This window comes from Spinacia oleracea, chromosome 1, assembly GCF_020520425.1.
Source record: "Spinacia oleracea cultivar Varoflay chromosome 1, BTI_SOV_V1, whole genome shotgun sequence".
NCBI classification, from domain to species: Eukaryota; Viridiplantae; Streptophyta; class Magnoliopsida; order Caryophyllales; family Amaranthaceae; genus Spinacia; species Spinacia oleracea.
Window position 1 is genome coordinate 117,769,242 of NC_079487.1, and position 21,763 is coordinate 117,791,004.

General features: G+C 34.4%; 2 protein-coding genes across 3 annotated transcripts; both read left to right on the top strand.

Moving 5' to 3' along the window:
• Positions 1–5,606: 5,606 nt before the first annotated feature.
• LOC110783955 (aquaporin SIP1-2) lies at positions 5,607–14,769 on the top strand. Of its 2 annotated transcripts, none has more exons than XM_021988360.2 (3): positions 5,607–6,188; positions 13,029–13,301; positions 14,404–14,769. In XM_021988360.2, exons 1-3 carry the CDS (start codon positions 5,877–5,879, stop codon positions 14,569–14,571), a joined length of 753 nt encoding a protein of 250 aa, XP_021844052.1. In that variant the 5' UTR covers positions 5,607–5,876; the 3' UTR covers positions 14,572–14,769. The 2 variants fall into 2 exon arrangements, with proteins under 2 accessions (XP_021844052.1, XP_021844053.1); XM_021988361.2 differs by lacking the exon at positions 5,607–6,188 and adding an exon at positions 11,279–11,709.
• Positions 14,770–15,755: 986 nt separating this feature from the next.
• On the top strand, positions 15,756–21,006 carry LOC110783954 (apyrase 2). The gene is made up of 8 exons (XM_021988358.2): positions 15,756–16,541; positions 17,448–17,576; positions 17,681–17,737; positions 18,032–18,124; positions 18,285–18,490; positions 18,635–18,726; positions 20,179–20,393; positions 20,498–21,006. Exons 1-8 carry the CDS (start codon positions 16,239–16,241, stop codon positions 20,801–20,803), a joined length of 1,401 nt encoding a protein of 466 aa, XP_021844050.1. The 5' UTR covers positions 15,756–16,238; the 3' UTR covers positions 20,804–21,006.
• The last annotated feature ends 757 nt before the right edge of the window (positions 21,007–21,763 follow it).

The window sequence follows — 21,763 nt, forward strand, 5'->3', positions numbered from 1 at the left end:
ATTGTATTCAAATCACACTTCATACTGACATTCAAAAGTATAAGAACTCGAGACTACATAAAAAACAAGATTCAATATTGAAGATATAGAAAAATAAGTGGATGATTTTTACCAATATATTGAATTCAAGTAGAATTTTACATATGTAATGCTTAAAATGTTCATTTTTTGGTAAAATATGTCATTTAACATGTTTTAATTGCTCAATATGTGCAAATATATGTTCAAAGTGATAACGTTTCCCTCAAAAAAAAAATGTTCAAAGTGATAACGTAGTAATGCAATAACGATGTTCATTTTAAAATAATTAAATACTCATTTAACAATTAGTAGATAAATGCTCATTTCTAAATTGGTTGAATAAATGAGGATTGCCAAACAATTATATAAACTTTCATATTCGAATGAGTAGATAAATGTTCATTCCAAATAAATAAATAAATGTTCATTTCCGAAATAATAGATGTTCATTTCCATACTAGTATATTAATGTTCATCTTAAACAACACAAAACCACGCCCGTTTTGGAAAGGGGTACAACCAGCTTTGGTTATACCCGGGTACAACCAAAAATTTACCGGGAATAGGTAATAATAAATCAATTGAGTTGGGGTAATATGTTTGGATTTGGGCTCAAAATCTCGGATAACGATCATTTATTTAACAAATGGGATGGTCTTGAATCCTGATTACAATTTGAAGCTCCTTAAATAAAAGTTGAGCGAGAACATAAACATACTCTTTTATTTATGTTCATGAACAAAGATTTATTACGAAGTATTATTTTAGAAAAAGCTAACCATTAGAGCACCACCAATCTAGCATATATACAATTGTTTACTTCCTCCATTCTTTTTTAAATGACACAATTGTATTTTTGGCACTATTCATATAATATACTTTGACCATCAATTGTGATTTATACTTAACAAAAAATATAGTCATGTGGGATCTTCTTATAATCGTCTCATCCTATAGATTTAGAATATCAAACTTTTATAATTTTTAACCATTGATAATAAAAGGTATTAATGGTTGAAATATTGCATTGGCAAACGTGACAAAAAAATTGTGTCATTTAATAAAGACTGGAGGAAGTATTATATAATAAAAAACACATACTTGTATTTTACTTTTAACCTCCACAAAATAAAGTAGTTAAAAGTAAGTTATATAAAAAAAGCTCACTAATTAATTCAACTCAATTAATAAACGAGACGTTCATGACACAAATTTTCCTTAGCAAGCCGTCGAACCAAGCTTGAACATAATTTTAAACTTGATTAAAAGCTCGTCGCGCATAAGTTATATGAACATGAACAAGGGCAGTACTCATATCGATTCAGCTTGTTACACCCCTACTGGGTGCTAATTGAGTTGAGCATCCCTGGCAACGACTAAATCAACACTTAGTTAAAACTCGACTCGAACTCGACTCGGTCAACACTCGGTTAAAACTCGACTTGAACTCGACTCGATCAACACTCGGTCAAAATTCGACTCGAGTTGGCTCGACTCAAACTCGATTCAAAACCTTAATGAGCATGACTTAAACAATCTCTAACTCGAATCGATAATCTCACAAGCAACTCGTTGATTTTTAATTAATATATTTGTTAGGAAACTCTCATCGGTAACATCTTAATATTGACTTTTCTAGATCACCGATACTCTTCTTTCTCTCCCTTCTCTCTCATCTTCTAGGGGTTCAATTTTCTTGGCCGTTCAGGCCGGAAATAAGAAATTAGACTATTTTCAACCCTTCTTCTTGTTTTTTCACTGTTTTCCCTTCACGTGTTTGTCTTTCTTTGTTTTTTGCCTGTTGGTTTGTTCCCATTTTATTCTTGGATTGTTCCTAGATTTTACTAGGTTCTTGATCCTCATCCGTGAATGAGAATCTTATTTTTAGGGTTTCAATAATTGGGAATGTGATTTGGATTCATTCAGGTTTAGGATGTATCATCAACTCGCCGATCGGAACAATTCACGCGCAGTTTGCGAATGACTCTACTTGGAAAGATGCGAAAGCATCAAAAATCACTACTCGCGCCAAGCTACAAGCGGTGGAGTACGAGCTGGGCTTTAGGATGCATAATATTAATTGTTGTGATTGTAACAGTTATGTATTTTCTCTACATTTGTGGTTTGCAGATCTATTTTATCATTGTACGTGTCGTATGGATAATTATTAATGTTATAGTAAAAAATAAAATCATCGATACCATCTTTACAGATTGACTTCCAATATAACCATGTTTTATTACCCAATGTTTGATTATGTTTATTATGTTTCACCACCCAACGTTTGAGTGTTAAAAAAACTCTTTACTAAAATCTCCCCATTAACTCGTTTGATAAATTCATTTATATAGTTCACCTTCGATCTTATAAACCTAAGGGTTAAAGTTTTATTTTGAAGGAATAAAGTGGTGAGAACGGTAAAGAAATCAACATTATTGTTACAGCGTTAAAATGGTGAGTCCGACCTGATTTTTAAAAATTTGACGGATTTTTGGCGGCTAAAAGCCTAAAATATGTATTTTTAGTTATAATTTCGCCAGACTCGAAAGTTCTGCTATTTTTGGCCCAAAACTATGGGATTTTGGACACAATTTTTCTTTTCTCGTTTGTCGAATTGGGCCGACCCAACCTTAAATATCTGGATGTAAATTTTATTATGGACCTACCCTATCCAAACTCTTCCCGGCCCGCCATTTGGCCAGGGCTAGACTAGTACTACATGGAATCATACATGATTAATATAATGGACTCACCGTAACTAAATAGAGTTCGTCGCAATCGAATTACATGAACCAATTTATTGACTAGTTTTAATCTTGAAAACCACAAATTAGACTAGGTTTCAACAACATTAATCAAGTGTAACCAATTTTGACTTGACACCCAAAATTTTTTTTGCCCAAAATCATAAAATAAAGTAGCGGATTTTTCATAAAATGACATCGAGGTTTGCGTTAATGCACCCAATACCCCTAATGTTTCCCGAATGCACCAAATACCCCTAATGTTTCCCGAATGCACCAAATACCCCTGGCGTTTTAAAAAATAACACAAAATGCCCTTAATGAACATTTTCCGTTAACATAGCCTATCATCATTATTATTATTTTCCTTATTTTTATTTTTCTTTATTTTTTTTACTATTTTTTATTTACTTTGCTCATCTTTCTTTCTCCATGGCAGTCTCTTAACTCTCTTTCCTTTCTTCTCCTTCTATGGCTTATATGGCTTCTTTGCCATCTCCAAACCTTCAGTAAAAAATTATTTTCTCTTCCTCGCCATCATATATCATAATCATATCACAAGTGAAATCCTAAAAAATCGAGCCACCAAAATCACCACCGGAACCACCAAATCCGCAACCACCCCAAGCCCCCCCTCTCCCCCCATGGCAGTCTCTCGATCAGTTCATTTCTCTCTCTTCCTCACAACCATCCCAAGCTCCGAATTATTTCTCTAGCTCGCCGCCCAGACAAACCAACACCGCCGACCCGCCGTAAGTCGCCTTCACAACCACGAGCCCATATCGAAGCCAACCACCCCGATCTATGACAGTCGACTTCACAACCATGAGCCCAGATCAAAAGCCAAAACATGAGCCCAGATAGTGGTGAGTCGTCGGCAAATGCAGCAACCCATATCGAAAGCCAACAACAACCTCGCCGCTTAGAAAGTCAAACCCTTGCGGGCGACTCGCCGCCCTCGCCCTCCATGTCCGCCTCCTTGAATTTAATTATTCAGGTATTTTTAAAATTGAGTTATTTAGGTAAATTCAATTATTTAGGTACCCTAAATTGAGTTTTAAAAGTAACAATTTTTTCCAACTTGGTTTTCTGATGAAGTATGTAATAGGAAGAGTAATTGTTGATTAATTACGGGATTGAGTGGTTATAATGGTTGTCATGGTGGTGAGAGATGAGAAAGACGAAGATGAAGATGATGGCGAATTGAAGTGAAGAAGAAGAACAACAAAAGTGAAGAAGAATTTCCCAACCAAAGTGTTGGGGTTAATTGATGTTTTTTGGGTTAATTGATTATTTTTTGGGTTTAATTACTTAAATTAAGGGTTAATGTTATAACTAATAGATAAAATGATTTATTAAGGGAAAAGGGTAAACACACGCTAACAAAGACTTAACGTCCGTTAGCTTTATGGGCATTTTATGTTATTTTTTAAACGTTAGGGGTATGTGGTGCATTCGAGAAAAATTAGGGGTATTTGGTGCATTAACGCAAACCTCATGATCATTTCATGAAAAATCCGATAAAGTAACCAAAAAATTGAAATAATCAATCAATCAATACTATATATTAAAAGACACACCAGGAATGACACGTGTCATCACCTGGTGTGTCCTAGATTATTTTAAAAAATAAAATTTGAATTAAAGAATCTTTTAAAATATCTAATTTTCTATTTTTTTCTTACTCTTTTTTTCTTTTCAAAATTACGATTTCATGTGTGTTATGACAAGAATCTTACATAATATAATAATACCAATTGAAAAATATATGTTAGTAATGGTAAAATCACAATTTTTATGATATTATTGTTTTTATAATATACGTAGTAAGTTGCTACTCCGTTATAGCAAGATAGTATTTTGATATTCATAAACCTTTTTCAAAAAAAACTAATTATACTCTTAGCCTACAATCCTACATGCAATAGTTTTTTAAAAAATAATGTGTTATTATATGTTCGTACCCAAACAAGCATTTTTTTATTATTATTTTCTTCCATTTTATGTAGCGGGTACGGGTATGGTTACAGTTATGGATATCATTCAATTTTGGGCGTGTTCGGCGGTAGCGTTTGAGGTAGCGGGTAGCGTTTAGACCTAGTCAAGACGCTACTTGTAAAATTTGTAAGTGTTTGGTAAAGTAGCGATTTAGGTAGCGGTTAGCGGTTGAGGTAGCGGTTGGGTAACTTTTGTCAAACGTTAAAATTAGTAGCGTTTAAGATAGCGGGTAGCGTTTGACAAATTTATAATAAAGTTTTAAATAATATTCTTGCTTTTATTTTTATTTTTATAATATCAACCGCTACTTTTACCGAACACTCATATTAGTTACCGCTACTTTGACAGCTAACCGTTACCCGCTACTATTCACCACTACTCGCTACTTTAACAGCTACCCGCTACTCAACCGCTAACCGCTACCCGCTACCGCTAATTTTGCCGAACAGGGCATTTAAAAGAAACAGTTACCTGATAAAGGCGTGATAAGTTTTTTTTTTGTCCAACTTAAGTATTTTTGTCGAAACCCTAAACACTTAAGATTGCACTAATCACTTTATAATTCGAATAAAAATAATAAAATTCTCTAATTTTTCAATAACCCACAATAAAATTTTATATGATTTTATTTTGTTAAAAAAATATTTTAATAAATTAGTCAGAACATAGAAAACAAATTATATAGTATCATCCGTGCGTTAGACGGACATAACCTAGTTGATTTAAAAATTGAACCCACTTTCTGAAGTGACCCAAATGACCCAACAAGCTTTTATTACTCCGTATTATCATTTTATGTTTTGCCAATGTGAAAAAGTGTATGCTCTATTTCCTTTTGTACTCTTGGTTCCTTGATGATACTCCAATAAGATTATTATCAAAATCACATCCGAATGAACATTTTTTTTTTAAACCAAAAAAAATCAATCTTTTCCCCTCATCCTTAAATTGGCTGACTCATTCTTCCATCCCCAATTTTATCTCCATCCCCATTTCCCAAACAAAATATAAACAAAATCATACCACCAGCAAATCAACACCCAAAAACCGTTTAAAAGAAACCCCCTCCAAAAAAATCAAAATCCACAAAATTAAACTTTACTGAAATCAAATATGGCAAAAGGGGTTGGGCAAATGGCGAAGGCAGCCGTAGGAGACGCAATTATGTCCTTCGGATGGATGTTTACGGCTCCGACACTCGGTGTCGCCACCTCGATCGCGGCGACGGCTTTTGGGGTGGAGAAGGAAAGTCACTTGATCCACGCCATCTTCGCCGCTGTTATAATGGTTCACATAGTATTTTGTGATAGTATGGCGGTGGTGCTTGGTGGGGCTAGCTTTAATCCCACTGCTAACGCCGCCATGTATACTGCCGGTATCGGTGAGGATACTCTTTTGTCCATGGCCCTTCGCTTTCCTGCCCAGGTAATATATCTCCAGACTTTTTAATTAATGAATTTAATACTCCTACTCCTTGTGAATGTACTCTACTTCATTTACTTGATTGCTTCTAGTCTATATATTACTCCACCTAATTCGACACTCCGAACATATAGGCACTTCATTTTAGGCTAAAATCATGCAAAATTTTCGTAAAATAGTTGAGTCGGATGCGTAACATAACCTCTAGTAGCAAAATTACTGTGTTTTGATGCAAGATATAATACAATCCCATAAATTTTGGTGAAAAACAGTAGTTTAGTTTATGTAAACTATATTAGTATCATCTTTAGTTGGAATGTTTATTTGATAAGTGATTGGTCAAAATTAGTACTGTACTAATTTATCGTCACCACCGGATAACTTTTTGTTTATAGAATTGTACGGATCAAAATCAAGAGTGATGATAAAGGTCGCAAGTTGCGACAACATTTAGGTGTCGTAATATTACATGTCGAAATTTAATTGATACATATAGGCGACACATAGGCTATGAGTCATCATCATATTTTTACTATCAATGCAATATTTTTACTATGAAAATACGTAAATAAAGTAGTCGATAAAAAAAAAGGAAAGAAATTAGAATATTGAGTTTTTCTACCATTTTTTGAAACATGTATAATAGGATATATATGTTAAATATTTTAATTTCCACGTGAGCACAGCATGTCATCATTGTGACACAGCTTAAAGGTCGCATGTTGCGACCTTTAATTATTTTCGCAAAATCAATATGTAGTTGGGTTAATCAGAGGTGGGTTCTGGCTCGGCTAATAGGGGTTAATAAGTGGACCAACGAACTATAGCTCATGGGAGAATAATTCAATAATCTAATACAAATAGTTAGTCAAACCAATTGAGTAGACCACTTAATCGGCAATAAAAAAAATATGCCAAAACGCAGAGATTGATCGAATTGTAGGCGATGGTTGAATGGAGGATGGGAATGTAACGTCCTATAGATCCACCAAATGTTCAAAATGGATTAAATGCAAAAAAGGTGCTCAAACTCATCATAAAATTTAAACTAGAACAAATTTCTATACTGTCGAAAGAAGTAGAACAACTAATGTATCTGGAGGGATTGATATTTTAACTATCTCCTCAAGCTTGACTGGGTTTCGTTTGGCATGGCCGAAAGTGTTTTTAGTAAAAAGTGATTTTCCTATGAAAAAAATACAACTCCAAACTAGGGTTCTTTTGTTTGGTTCCTTATTAAAGAATTATAGGAAAAAGAAAAAATGAGGGTAGACGTGTGAGGTTTATGAAAATAGAGAAGATGAAGGTAAGGAGGAAGATTGGAAAAATGGGTTTTCTTCATTTCAAATGGAAAATGTTTACACTATTTGAGAGTTATTGGAATTTTTACACACGTTCTATAATAATTTTTCATGTAAATATTTTACACCAAACCAAATATTCTTGAACAATTGTTAGTCTATGGGCTTAGGCTCTGTGCCTTAATTCAGTTTGTAACTTCAGTTGTATTACAGTTGATGTACTATAGAACATATTAAATGCAATCTCTTATATCTGAGAAAATGTGATATGGATCATCAATGAACATAAAAATGCCTTAAATTTTGAGTGCATTGTACATTCGGCTATTCATACGAGTGTACAATTCAACAAACTAATTTGATTTCACCTAGTGATGATGTTTTGGGATGTGGATCCTCTTATCTTTACCCCGCTCTTAAATCTTGGACAATTTTTATACTACCGCTTAAAATAAGCAAGGGACAACCAGTTGTATTTATGATTTATGAACCCATATAAATCGTTCTGAATCTTTATCTGGCCTTTTGCCCTTACCTTAAAATCGTGGTTTGTTAAAGAGTAGTGGCGGCTAGACAATTGCCTGTTAGTTCAGTGATGATTGAGACTGTACTTGATAGGGAGAACCCCGTGTTCGATTCCGCGCAACCATAATTGGGAGGAGACTAGAACCTATCAATTCAGAACTCACCCTGAATCCGAATTAGCTTTAAAGGTGAATCGGGTACTAACACACAAAAAGAAAAAAAAGAAAAAAAAGAAAAGAGAGAGAGTAGTGGCGGCCGTGGGAGATAGTTTGTTAATCGGTGCACATGGTCCATCGTCGTAAATCGTACTGTAATAAAAACACCTAAAAGAATACTCCATTAAGATACTGTACAAAATAAGGAGTACTCCGTATCATTCTCCAACTTTTTTTCTTCTTTTAATTAATTAAAGGGATGTATGACGAATTAAAGTTGCGTCTGCCAGTCTGTCCATATGATCAGCTACCAGATTTTGATACCATTTATCGAGGCTGGATCTTAAAAGTAGCCCGATGCCCCCTTTTGGTTTAACACATAATAATACGGAGTACAAGAGAAAACCAACTAATACAAAGAAAACCAACTAATACAACTGGAAATCCACCATTGCTTAACTAACAGTACCTCAATTGTGATCTTAAACAGTTTTGCGAGTAGGGACAGTAAAAAAATTAAGTAATATAGTATACAGTTTATACAATTTACACGAGTTCGGATCTTCTAGACTTTTAATAAAACTCTACAAGGTAGAGTTGTATCTAAACCATTTATTTTAAAATCAATGACTCATATTATTGGGAGAGGAAAATCAGGGAATGGATATTGATGAGAAAAAATAGGGGGAATTTTAGAAATATAATAAATGAGCCATTGATTTTTCAATCGATGATTGTTATTACTCAAACTCTACCTTGTAGAGTTTTATTAAAACTCTAGAGGATCCAAAACCAATCTACACCAATTCTAAATTCATTTTAGTTTTCTTGTATGATACTCGTACTCATCAAACCATGTTATTAATGGCCCTATTTTAAAGTACTCTTTCACTCTGTATTTATTTAAGGGATACACTTGCCTTTTCCGGCCGTATTTATTTAAGAGATACAATTGCCATGTTTAGTAACTTATCAACCCCACAATCTAATTAAATAATATATTTACACCCCACCCCCACCCTACACTCCCTAAAATGACATGGTCCCTACTTGTTTTTCTTATTAAAATATCTACTCAACCCCACTTGTTTTATTACTTTATTTCATTCAATTCTTTTTCTTAATACCCGTGTCCGGTCAAGTGTATCTCTTAAATAAATACGGAGGGAGTATAAATCTAATGATACACAAAGTAAAAATAATAAAGTGAGGTAGGATGCATATCGTGTAATTAAAATTTCACGTGGCACACTTTGACGCTTGATAATATCTTTGTTTTAAAATGTAGCCATCTAAATTGAAGCAAAAGGTCTTACGCGCACTAGGTGTACAATAAATTTATTGTATACCAAGATAACTTTTACCCATTTTTTTGTAACTTTAACCTAGTTTTGATTAACTTTTATATTAGTTAAAAAAACGACGTTGATAGATAAACCTTTTAAAGAGTTAAATGATTAATTTAATACATTATTATGATTTTGAAGAAATAAGTTTTATTAAAATGAAAAAATTTATCACTAAAAAATGGATAATTTTTACACATATAAGTTTAACTTTTAAACATTTTGAGTTAACTTTTACTCTGGTGTACAATATTTATTGTACAACACTTGTAAATAAGAATTTGTGAAATTGAAGGACCCTCCCTCCTCCAGTCCTCCTCATTACTTCCAAGACTTCTACTCTTTCTTTTGTCGTTTGAAGGCCCTTCACAAGTTTTTCAATTACAACAACATAGACTATAGGAGTTTGCACCCCAGCAAAAAAAGAAGAAAAAAACGTAAGACTATCGGAGTAAGGCCATGTTTAGTTCACCTTATTTCTCCTGATATGGTCTGGTCTGATATGGTCTGGTCTGAATTTATTTTTTCTGATCTAATCTAATCTGAACTTATTTTTTCTGATCTAATCTGGTCTGATTTGATCTGGTCCGATTTGATCTGATCTGGTCTAGTCTGATCTGATCTGATTCTTCAAAATTAAGTTTAAACAAAAATCTACATTTATTAATATTAAACCACTTACGTGTAAAATAAATGTTACACAAATTTATAATATTGTTATTATTTATTTGACTTTGTTCATGATTTAACTATTTCTTATATTAAATAGACCTATACATAATCTAGATGGATCGGTTATGATCTAGACATATAAGTTCTGATCTAGACATATAAGTTCTGATCTGGATATAATCTGTACAGATCGGTTCTGATCTAGACATGATTTGTACATATCAGAAATAATAGTAATAAAATATTAAATATAATAACAACGATATAAACATATACAATATGGTCTGGTCTGATCTGAACTTATTTTTTCTGATCTGAACTTATTTTTTCTGATCTGATCTGGTCTGGTCTGATCTGATTAAATCTGAAATAAGGTGAACTAAACAGGGCCTAAATGCTAACTGAAATGGGGATGAAAATCTAAAATTTCCCAGCATACTGCCCATACAAATAATGTAATGAAACAGAAGTAATATACTTTAATAAAACCTAATAATATTTTGTAACATACCCATTATTAGATACCAATTGAGAAGTTGTCTAGGCCGCTGGTCACCGGCGATAAAGTCATCCATATACATTGGTAAAATGCTACTTTCACTCAATGCGTTGAAAAATCAAACAAAATACAAAGTATGGATAAAAATGACAGTAATTAATACAACAATGACAGTATTTTAATACAACAATGACAATATTTATACAACAATGACAATACTTATATTATTATATAACAAGTTATCAATATTTGTACACATTATTTAAGGGTGGGCTATCTTTTCATTTTTTTTTTAAAGAATGGATATGGATGATTTTGTCGTTGGTGACCGGCGACCTAGACAACCTCATTAATTGACGTCCTTAACATTCCTAAATTGTTGAAAATGTGACAGAATGCTGGTCTCCAACACACAGAGTAACTTCTCTCCGATAAAACAGTGAAGATAAAGTTTATGCTGGACTACGTAGCGTAATTTGCAGGTAGAGATTTGTTTATTTTTAACATGAAATCCACGAGGTGCACCAAAATATCAACAAACACACTCTAAACAAGTATGATGACGAATTGACGGCTCTCCATTTATTAAATAAAAGCTAAAATGGCTATAATTAGGTTCGTCACACTCCTCCTTCTACCCTTACCCAATTACCCGTTGACACCTGCAAATCCGATCAAAAACCAAAAAGTAGGAGAGAGAAAGTACCTTCGAAGTTAGTAACAATGGCGTCGACCACGGCGGCGATTAAGCTGGCGATTGGAGACGCCGTACTGACCGCCATGTGGGTGTTCTCGGCGTCAACCATCGGTCTTTTCACCTACCTAATCTCTAATGCTCTTGGAGTTCAAGGCCCTTTAACCCTAGTTATCACCACCTCAATCGTCGCTACTCTAGTGTTTACTTACACCTTCGTCGGCCAACTCCTCGGTGGCGCTAGCTTTAATCCTACTGGAACTGCTGCCTTTTATGCTGCTGGCCTTAGTGGCGATTCTCTCCTCTCGTTGGCTCTCCGCTTCCCTGCTCAGGTCGATTTTGATTGTTTGTGAATAATTTTGTTTAATTTGATGCTTAAAAGTCTTGATTCCTGAGCAATTTTGCGTAATTCATTATTAATGCTAAAATGTCGAGTTATATAATGATCAATGCTTAAGTGTTGAATTTGGAAGGCTGAATTAATGATAAATGATTCCTAAAATGTTAAGCTTATTTTTTTTGTTAAATGAATTAATTATATGCAATGCTGTGATAATAATTGGATATCTTCGACAATTTATTGGCTAAGCTTAATTGTAGTTATAGTTCTATATGCTAAGGTGATAGTTTCAGTTAAGATGGAAATTTGACTGATAAAGTTGACTTGAAAGTTTAACTTGATCTCTTAAAGAAAACGCCGCCAAGACTTTACTGGCTAAGCTAGTATTTTTGGACGTAGCCTGTGTTACAATTCTGCCAAGAGTTTTACGCAGGTGGTGCCTGGTGGTGGTGTTTTGGTTTCATCTAGATCGGAGATCATGTTTGATATAGTTGACTTATCTTTATGGTGAGGCTGTTTACAAAGAAATGTTTAAATGCGAGAAATTGCGATTTGAGATGTCCTCAATGTTTTGAGGTAGGTGTGGGACTAGTAATATGGGCCAAACACTTTGGTCTAAAATGAATGTAGGGCAGTAAGGCAGTAACTGAATTCTTTTTCTTCTGGAAAGTTTATGCTTATGATTTGTTTTTTATGCTAATCATGGTGATCTCTCGATATTTGGTTCTCGACTTCTTTTTAACGTACATGATATGAAATGAAACATTGTCAGCCTGCTAGGTTTAGCTACATCAATGGGTGCAATTCATCATCTTTGCTTGATTTTACTAAAACATCAGTGGTCAACACCTTTCATCTGACTGGTTTTTAATTATCTATTTGTCTTGCTTCAGCCACGTATGCGCAATTACGCACTACTAAATAGTACGAAATAGTGAGTTTTTACTTCTCTTTAATTGGATGTGTAGTTTTCCTAAAATTAGATGTGCCTGATGTATCAGTTTCTCAATGTTCTGACATTTAACTCAGTCAAATATTTTGTAAGAATTTTATTTATATTCTTCCTAATACGACTCCATAATTGTGCAAAAATTCCAATGTTAGTTAAGCGTTTAAAGTCACCTATTGGCTTTTCTTTGACTATGCTAGTTTGCTACATATTGACTATGCTAGTAGTCACATGACTCACATTCTCTGTGCAACGAAGTTTTGTTGAAAAGAAAAATAGAGTTAAGAGGAAACTGGTAGTTGGGGATAAATCCATCAAATTTTACTGATTGTTTCTGAAGATATGAACTTGTCTTTTGGCAGGCTGCTGGTGCTGTTGCCGGTGCAATAGCAATCTCGGAAGTGATGCCAAGTCAGTACAAACACATGTTGGGAGGACCTTCTATTAAAGTGGACCTGCATACTGCAGCCATGGCAGAAGGGGTATTGACTTTTCTTATAACATTGGCTGTCCTCATCATTATCATCAGGATTCCAGGTGGTATGTTTGTGAAGACCTGGCTGCTTGCCATGGCTACTGTGACTTTGGTTATTGCTGGCTCCAGTTATACCGGTCCTTCAATGAATCCTGCTAATGTGAGTATATTTTTGCTGAATTACTATTGACATATCTGTTCTAACTCCCCTAAGCTAAATCCTTTCAGTTGCTTAAAAACATGTCTCCAGTTGCTGGTTATGTGCAACAATATATTTAAGTCGTTTCATCTACTATAATGTTACTAACTCACACATTTACAATAGCTCTTCAATCATACTCTGGATTAGGGTTTGTCTTGAAATTTGGTTTAACAATGCAGGTTCAAAACAGGGTTTTTATGTCCTGAAGGACCAATTAAACTAGGAACAGTGACCAGATTTCCATTTATATCTTCTTCCGTTTCTTTGGCGTCACCGCCCTTTCTATTTTTGTTTCTTTCTCCATTTAGAATATGCTGTTCACCAAGTGAGAGTAGTTACCAATTTACGCAACAGGACTGCTGATTCTTGTTTCTCCTCTTTTCCGAAAAGAAGGATTAAAATACTTAACATGGCACAGTGGAGAAGTACATACATCAGTGATGTATATTATAAACACCCCTTAAAAGAGACCATATGAAAGGGATAACAGCAGAAATGAGGACCTTGTGATTTATCATTTATGCTTCGTATTAGACCTATGTGCCCAACAATATTTGAGGAAATATGAATTAAATTTGGTTCAAACAGTAGAAAAGTGCTATTAGTAATATAGTGGCCAGACACTTCCTGTATATGAGTAGTACCGCTTTACTGATTTGGTCTACTTTTGCTGTTGCAATTCTATTTGGTAAATCAACAGTATTCCAATTTTTTTTTTGAATCAGCTATAACCTTTAAATTAAGCACAAACCTTAATGGATTACGTTGATGTTGTTGCACATGCAACTGGCCAATGGCCAATGGCCATTAGGTATTGTTTATGGCATTGATGGAGCAAATTTAGGCATGCTATGCTACGGGCCTACGGTTATGTGCCATGAATATGAATACTTTGTCCTTTAATGTCTTCCATCTAAGACTCCGTAGTTTGGTCTGCATGTTCTGAAGGCTATATGGTTTAGACGTTAAAATAAAGGAGATAATTTTTTCAACAATTTGTTTCTCTGACAGAATTACTGCCTAGTATAAAAACTAATTGCGTCTTTTGTTGTTCTTGCAGGCGTTTGGATGGGCATACATTAGAAAACAGCATAATACATGGGATCAGTTATATGTTTACTGGATCTGTCCCTTCATTGGTGCAATTGGGGCTGCTTGGGTGTTCCGATTCATCTACCCACTACCTAAAAAGCAGAAGAAAGCTCCAAAGAACAGGAAAGCAGAGTAGTTTCGAATGAAATTAGTTGTTTATAAATTAATGTGGTATTTAACCACATTTCTTGATTTTCATCTTCTTCAATGGTAATATGATACTACATATTATCCAAATTATGAATATTCATAGGTGTGTAGTATTTGGTAAGATGTTAAACATGAAATTGTGCATTTGTGCAATTAGATTCTAGTGTTTCAGGTTTTTATCTCAGACTTGACCTTAATTTCTTGACAGCAAGAACAAACGCAAAAGACAAATTCAGCCAAGATATTTTTAGCTGTAACAGCTTTATTATGGGCCAAGCTAATTGCAATACAACAAGAAGCAACAAAGTCTTTTTTCATAGCAGAATCATTTACTTCATGCTAAAGCTTAAGCAGGCTCATTATGTGTATTGTGTGCGCGCAACTGCTTAGACAAAGATGATGCTTTCTCAACCTTCAACCAAGCAGCTTGTCTCGAAAAATTACGAAGCTTATTGCACATACTCTTGAAAGGAGGAAAAATACTGTGTTGTAACTTGGAAGCATAAAAACGTGCAACTTGTAGGCAAATAACACATGCATTCATGTAAAACACCATATTACTCCTTCAATCATGCTATTAACATTACATTTATTTTTATTTTTATTTTTGATAAGAAGAGATGCAAAGCAAGCAAAGGAAAATCTAGACAATAAACTATTTTATTCTAAAATGTGCTTTTCCCCTTTATCCCTTGCTAACCAAAGGGCTTTTACACTCACAATCTATTGACTTTAATCACAATGCATTTGCTCATTAGCTGCTTACCATTTATCTTGCCTAAATCATTTGAGGTTGATACACGATTCTCATCTTCAATCTTAAAAGTTGCAATATATCGAATCGAGTCAAAACCAAATGAAATTTGGCCTAGTGACAAAGTTTGCGCGATCAAACATTCAAACCTCAATAGGAGGCTCTTGCTCACTACACAACTATAAAAATGGTTAAAGAGATTAATATCAATTAGAATATGCAAGCTATTACAAGGAAGTTTTTCCTGTCACAGTAACACCACGTGACAATGTTACCCTCTACATACATAAATAAAATTAACAAACATTCTTTCATTAGCCAATTATTTCTAAATAAAGACAACATTAGTATTATCAATTATAAAAAAAATGGTGATATTATAAGATCAATTTCCCTTAATTTTTCATTAACAAGTGTGATTTGCAACATCAAGTTTGTTGACTTGCCCCTTACAATTCCCTTCCCCCGACAAAGTTCCCCTGCTTTTCGTCCATACAAACACTAAAAAACCAGTACTATATAAACACCTGAAATATCAAAAAATTGAAAATTCCAATTTTTGATTCATTTTTCATCATCCCTCATAAATCTCTTCACCAAAGAGTGAAGAGAATTCAATCAAAAAAAACCCAAAAAAATTAGATTACACATTGAATCAAATCACCCAAACTCTCAACAGAATAATTCCTATTCATCCCAAATCCGAAGAACTGGAGTCGTCGGGTGGCGTAAACGGGCAGATCAGGTACAGATCGCCGTCGTCGGCGGAGCTTTTCTCGGAGAATCAACCACCGCCATTATCATCATCATCAAACCCAGTTGGGGTTTCATCATCAACACAATCACCAGCATTATCTGATCCACCCCATTCACAAGACGCACATCACTCTTTCGACAAAATGCTTAAGAGAAACAAGTACCAACAAGAGTCGTTTTCCGACAAGATTTACCGTTTTCGCGGGGTTATTCTTTTGATTACATTGCCGCTTTTGCTGATCTCGTTTGTTCTTTACATGATGCCGGGTCCCACTGATGAAGGGTTCTCTCCTAGGAAGATGAAAACGGGATTACTTGATAGTAATGGTAATAGATATGCTGTGATCTTTGATGCTGGGAGTTCTGGGAGTAGGGTTCATGTTTTTTGTTTTGATAAGAATTTGGATCTTGTTCCGATTGGAAATGAGCTCGAGCTCTTTGTTCAGGTGAGAATTGTTTTTCTCTTTTTTTGGATTCTCATTTGGATTTTGTTGGTATTTGTTAATTCTATTTTACTTTTCTGAATTCTGGTTTATACTGATTTTGGAGTGTTTTGGGGGGTTTGATTATAAATGCTTTGATTTGAATTTAGCTTTGATTTTGTGGGTATTTGTCAAACTTTCTGAATTTTGCTTATGTACTGTTAGGGAGTGTTTTGGGTTTGTTTATGATCTATTTAATTTATTGATCTATTAGGTAATGGTGATAATTTTCGGTTGTGAATTTGCATTTCCGTTACTGGGGTTGGGCTTGGTGATTTGGTTTGAAGTTTTTGCCATGATTATGATTTCTTATGGACTGATATTATGGAGATAGGTAAGGTGCATTGTACAGTAGATAAATTTTTGGGTTGTCTTTGATGTGGTTTAAGAATGGACAAATTTTCGACTATCGGGCAAGTTAGTGATCGATTGACTTCAGGATTTTTCGATTGGAGTTTGAGGTTGGCTTGGAAAACAAAATTGAAAGACATCATCCTTCACCTAGTGATTTGAAATTGTTCTTTTCGTTTGCATTTGTTCTGAAGAATTCTATCGGGTTAGAATTTACTCCTGTGTTGAAATCTAGTTGTGCTACTATCAGCTTATCCCCCACCTTTGCCAAGCTTGCAAACTATTACTGATTGGATTAGTATTCGATTTCTATGTAGTGGGTTTCCTGCTCCATTTTGTTCTTCATTTTGTTGTTGTGTAATGGTTGGATTCTTTATAGCTGGTAGATAATGTGTCTTAAAGTCTAAATTAAATTAAGTTTCATGCGTCTACTTTATTTTGCCAAGCTTCAGCATTTGAGTGAGCAGAAATGTGATACTTGCAATTTTCATGTAATTTCTTTTCATTTTCGCTTTATAGAAAAAACCAGGTCTAAGTGCCTATGCGAGCAACCCTCAGGATGCTGCTAATTCACTAGTTTCTCTCCTAGAGAAAGCCGAAGCTGTTGTTCCCAAGAACTTGCTTGCGAAAACTCCAGTTAAAGTTGGGGTGAGTTGTTTACTTGGTGGTTCTTCTTCCCTGAATGGTTAATTGTCCAACAAATTGTTATTTGATTTTTTTCTTCTTCTGAAAATTGAGTTATTCTCTTGTAGGCAACTGCAGGTTTGAGGCAACTGGATGGTGATACGCCCGAAAGAATATTACAAGCAGTATGTTATTATTGACCTTTGACCCTCTTTTCACGGATGATAAAAAAAAAATTGCTGCTTCTCTTTGTTGGTTACATTGATTTAAAAATCTGTCTTGTGTGTACCCAAAGGTATTATTTTTTGCTCATTTGAGACTTTCTAAATGTTCAAAACATGGTTAAATGAGCAGAATATACCCTTGGTCACCGGTGTACCCGGTTGCAAGATGGGAGGTTTTCTTTGTTATTGTCAAGAAGTTGACGGAAGGATGCTTCTTTTTCCTTCTAATTGACGTTGGTAACTTATTCTACACAGGTCAGGGACCTGCTCAAGGATAAAAGTGATCTGAAATCAGAATCAGATTGGGTCACTGTCTTGGATGGAACACAGGAAGGTGCTTTTCAGTGGGTATGTGGTATCCGTCCTGTGTTTTCTTAAACTTCTTTTCTTGCTCTTTTCTCCTCTCTTCCGCTGTTTTATGTTTGTCTCTGGTTCTAGTTGTTTCGGCATTTAGAATCTTTATGTCAAATATCTGGAGATTCATCTGGCTTTCTTCATTTGTGTGTAGGTGACCGTAAACTATCTTCTAGGAAAGTTGGGTAAGGAATACTCTGATACAGTGGGAGTAGTTGATCTTGGAGGCGGATCTGTTCAAATGGCATATGCTGTTTCTGAGAGTGATGCTGCAAAAGCTCCAAAGATATCAAATGGTGAGGAGGCATATGTGAGGGATATGTATCTGAAGGGAAAAAAATATCACCTATATGTGCACAGGTTTGCCCATCTCTTCTCAGAAAGTGCTTTCTGTGCTTGTCTTTCACTCCTTGTTTTTGTATCAATACGTTGGCAAGTAAATGAACTTCTTATTATAGTTCTGCTGTAATTACTTTCAAGCTCATCGAGGTGTCTGTTTTTCAGTTACTTGCATTATGGTTTACTAGCAGCTCGTGCTGAGATTATAAAGGCAGTTGGGAATTCTGGAAATCCATGCATATTGGAAGGCTATAATGGTATCATCTCCTTCATTTTCTGCTTTCATACCCATTGCTCTTCCTGTTACTGCCCATTAAAACATTGCACATCATATTCATTCGGATGGTTTTGAAACATCTTTATTGTAGTGCTTTATTGCTTTTATGTTCCAAAGTAGTTAATGGTCTGATTCTTTTTCCATTCTACACATCAGTTGCATATTTGCATGTTTATGGTTGCTCGTAGACTGGTGCTTCATAGATGGCACTGTGTGATTGTTATATGCTAGCTCTGTTCGAAAATGATGGTTACCATTATTGAAGCAACAAAAAACGGTAGGAGAGTGAGTGTAAAAAGTGGTGCATGCGTAAGAAAAAATAGGAAATAGAGTGTGATAATGGGGTATTTAAGGAGAAGTGAGAAAGAGATTGTGTAAGTGGGATTTCTGTAAGAAAAGGTTTGCCAAAATAGGGAAAAAGTAGAAGTGTAACCAATGAAAAGGAACGGACAAAAGTAGGACATGTAACCAATAAAAAGCAACGGAGATAGTATATTCTTTTTCATGGTATCTAAATTATTCCTTCTAACCATCAAGTAGTTAATTTCTTAACAATAGATCTATCAAAAGCCCTTTTGTTTTTCCTTCTGCTGTGTGCTACACTGCCATATCTGGGATCCTCTTGAGAGGCTTTGGGTTGCTTGTATCAGTATTTATTCGTTTGTTCAGTTCACATTCCATTCTAGGTGTCATAATCTATTACTATATACTAAAAGAGACACCAGGAATGACACGTGTCAATTCCTGGTGCGATTTTTCCCCGCCAAAAACCACTTTCCCAAAAAAGTGTATCGGTTTTATTTTATTTTATTTTCTTTCTTTTTTATAAACTATTTATTTATGGAAACAAATTTTAGTTTATAAACTATGGCAATAATAGATACGACGTAATAATAATTATTCTAAATTGTTAATATTTATTCAAATCGCTATATTAATAATGAAAAATATATCACTCAATATTTTGCTCAAATTACCATATTACCATTTTAAATATGCACATTAGATGAATAAATTTAAACGAGTATGTTAAAAATGTTATAACTGTGCAATAGTTTGGGAGATAATTCGTTAAATAATTTGTAAAAAAATTTATCAAAATCCGTGCGTGCACGGGATCTATTCTAGTGTTTATCTAAATCAATGAACATGATATCTATTTATATTTGTTATTTGTACATTACGTGTCTTTGTTACGATTAAAATGTATTCCCCTAATACTTGAAGGATCCTTTGTTTTGGTGATTTTGGGTGAGTCAGCGATGATTCTTACATATCAGATCATTTTTTCAACCAAATGAATTACGAGAGATAGGAAGCCATTTTTTTTATTTTTTGGAAATTCTAAGTTTCTAACTGAACCTGTTCTTGGATCTTGAAGATTTACTTATCATTGCATGTAATAGACATTACAATTTTTTGCTGTTTCTAGGTTCTTACAAGTATGGAGGAGTTGGTTATGAAGTATCGACTTCTCCATCAGGTGCGGATGTGGATTCTTGCAAATCATTTGTGGCAAAGGCTCTGAAAGTCAATGAAACATGTACACACATGAAATGCTCTTTTGGCGGTGTATGGAGTGGTGGCGGGGGTGATGGACAGAAGAATCTGTTTGTTGCTTCGTTTTTCTTTGATAGAGCGGCTGAGGTATAGTATAATTCAGTTACTGCTATTTGATATAAACCCCAACTACTATTTCAGTACAAAAATTCTGATCTTGGTATATTAACCCCAACTACTGGTTTCTGCAGGCTGGTTTTATAAATTCAAAGGAGCCAGTTGTCACTGTACGCCCTTCAGATTTTAAGGAAGCTGCTGTGCGTGCTTGTGGCACCAAGATTGAAGAAGGGAAATCTAAATACCCAAATGTTGAAGATGGCAATCTGCCTTTCCTTTGTATGGACCTTGTCTATCAATACACGTTACTCGTCGATGGTTTTGGCCTAAAACCATCACAAAAGATGACATTGGTAAAGCAAGTACCATTCAGAAATTCGTTTGTGGAAGCGGCTTGGCCACTAGGAAGTGCCATAGATGTTATGTCATCCTTGGCATAGTTTAGAAATTCATAGCCGTTGAGGCATTTGGATAGGAGTCTTGTGTTTACCGCTGCTTGTGTCGGCTGGTCAGTGGCTCCAGAAGTTTTGACACGGCTTCTTGGTATGTAGATCTGTACCAAATTGATTCAGAAATTTGTTGGATGACTTTGGAAATTAACTTTGATACTTTATACTTACAATACAATTAGCTCATTGTTTTACTCATTAGTCATACAGGGATACATTAGTTGCTGTTAACCTACTGCATCCATCGAACGTCTGATGTTTGTTCTTTTCCCCCCACCCCCTTCTCTTCCCCTCAAGGAAGAAAGGAAAGTAAATAGAACAACCAGAGCACACTTCTATACTCAACGTCACAGTTTTACTCAATTAACTAGATTAGGTCTCGTGCATGCACGGATATTCAAAAATTATTATTTGACCATTTTTTTATAAACTGATTGACTAAAATATTTATCCCTTAAAGTTAATGTGTAATATTAATAAATCTTGATTTTACTCATTTAATCTCTAATATAAAATTTTCTCCCTAATACGTATTATATATTTTTTATGTTGAATATGATAATTTGATCAAAATATTTGATATAATTAATATGTTAATTTGACCAATATGTTAAGTAAATATATTTTCTATAATTAATATGTCAATTTGACTAAAATATTACTAAAATCGTCTAATACTGTAATATTCTATAATCGTATATTTTATTTTCCATACATATATAGTTACTTGTATAATAATAAAGTAGAGGTTTTGGATCCTCTAAAGTTCTAAAACAACTCTACAATGTAAAGTTTGAGTATATCAACCATTGAATGAAAAATCAATGGTTCAAATATTATCTTTCCAAAAGTTTTCCTATATTTTCTAATCAATATGAGCCATTGATTTAAAAATGTATGGTTTAGAGTTATATTAAAACTTTCCCTTGTAAAGTTATATTAAAACTCCAG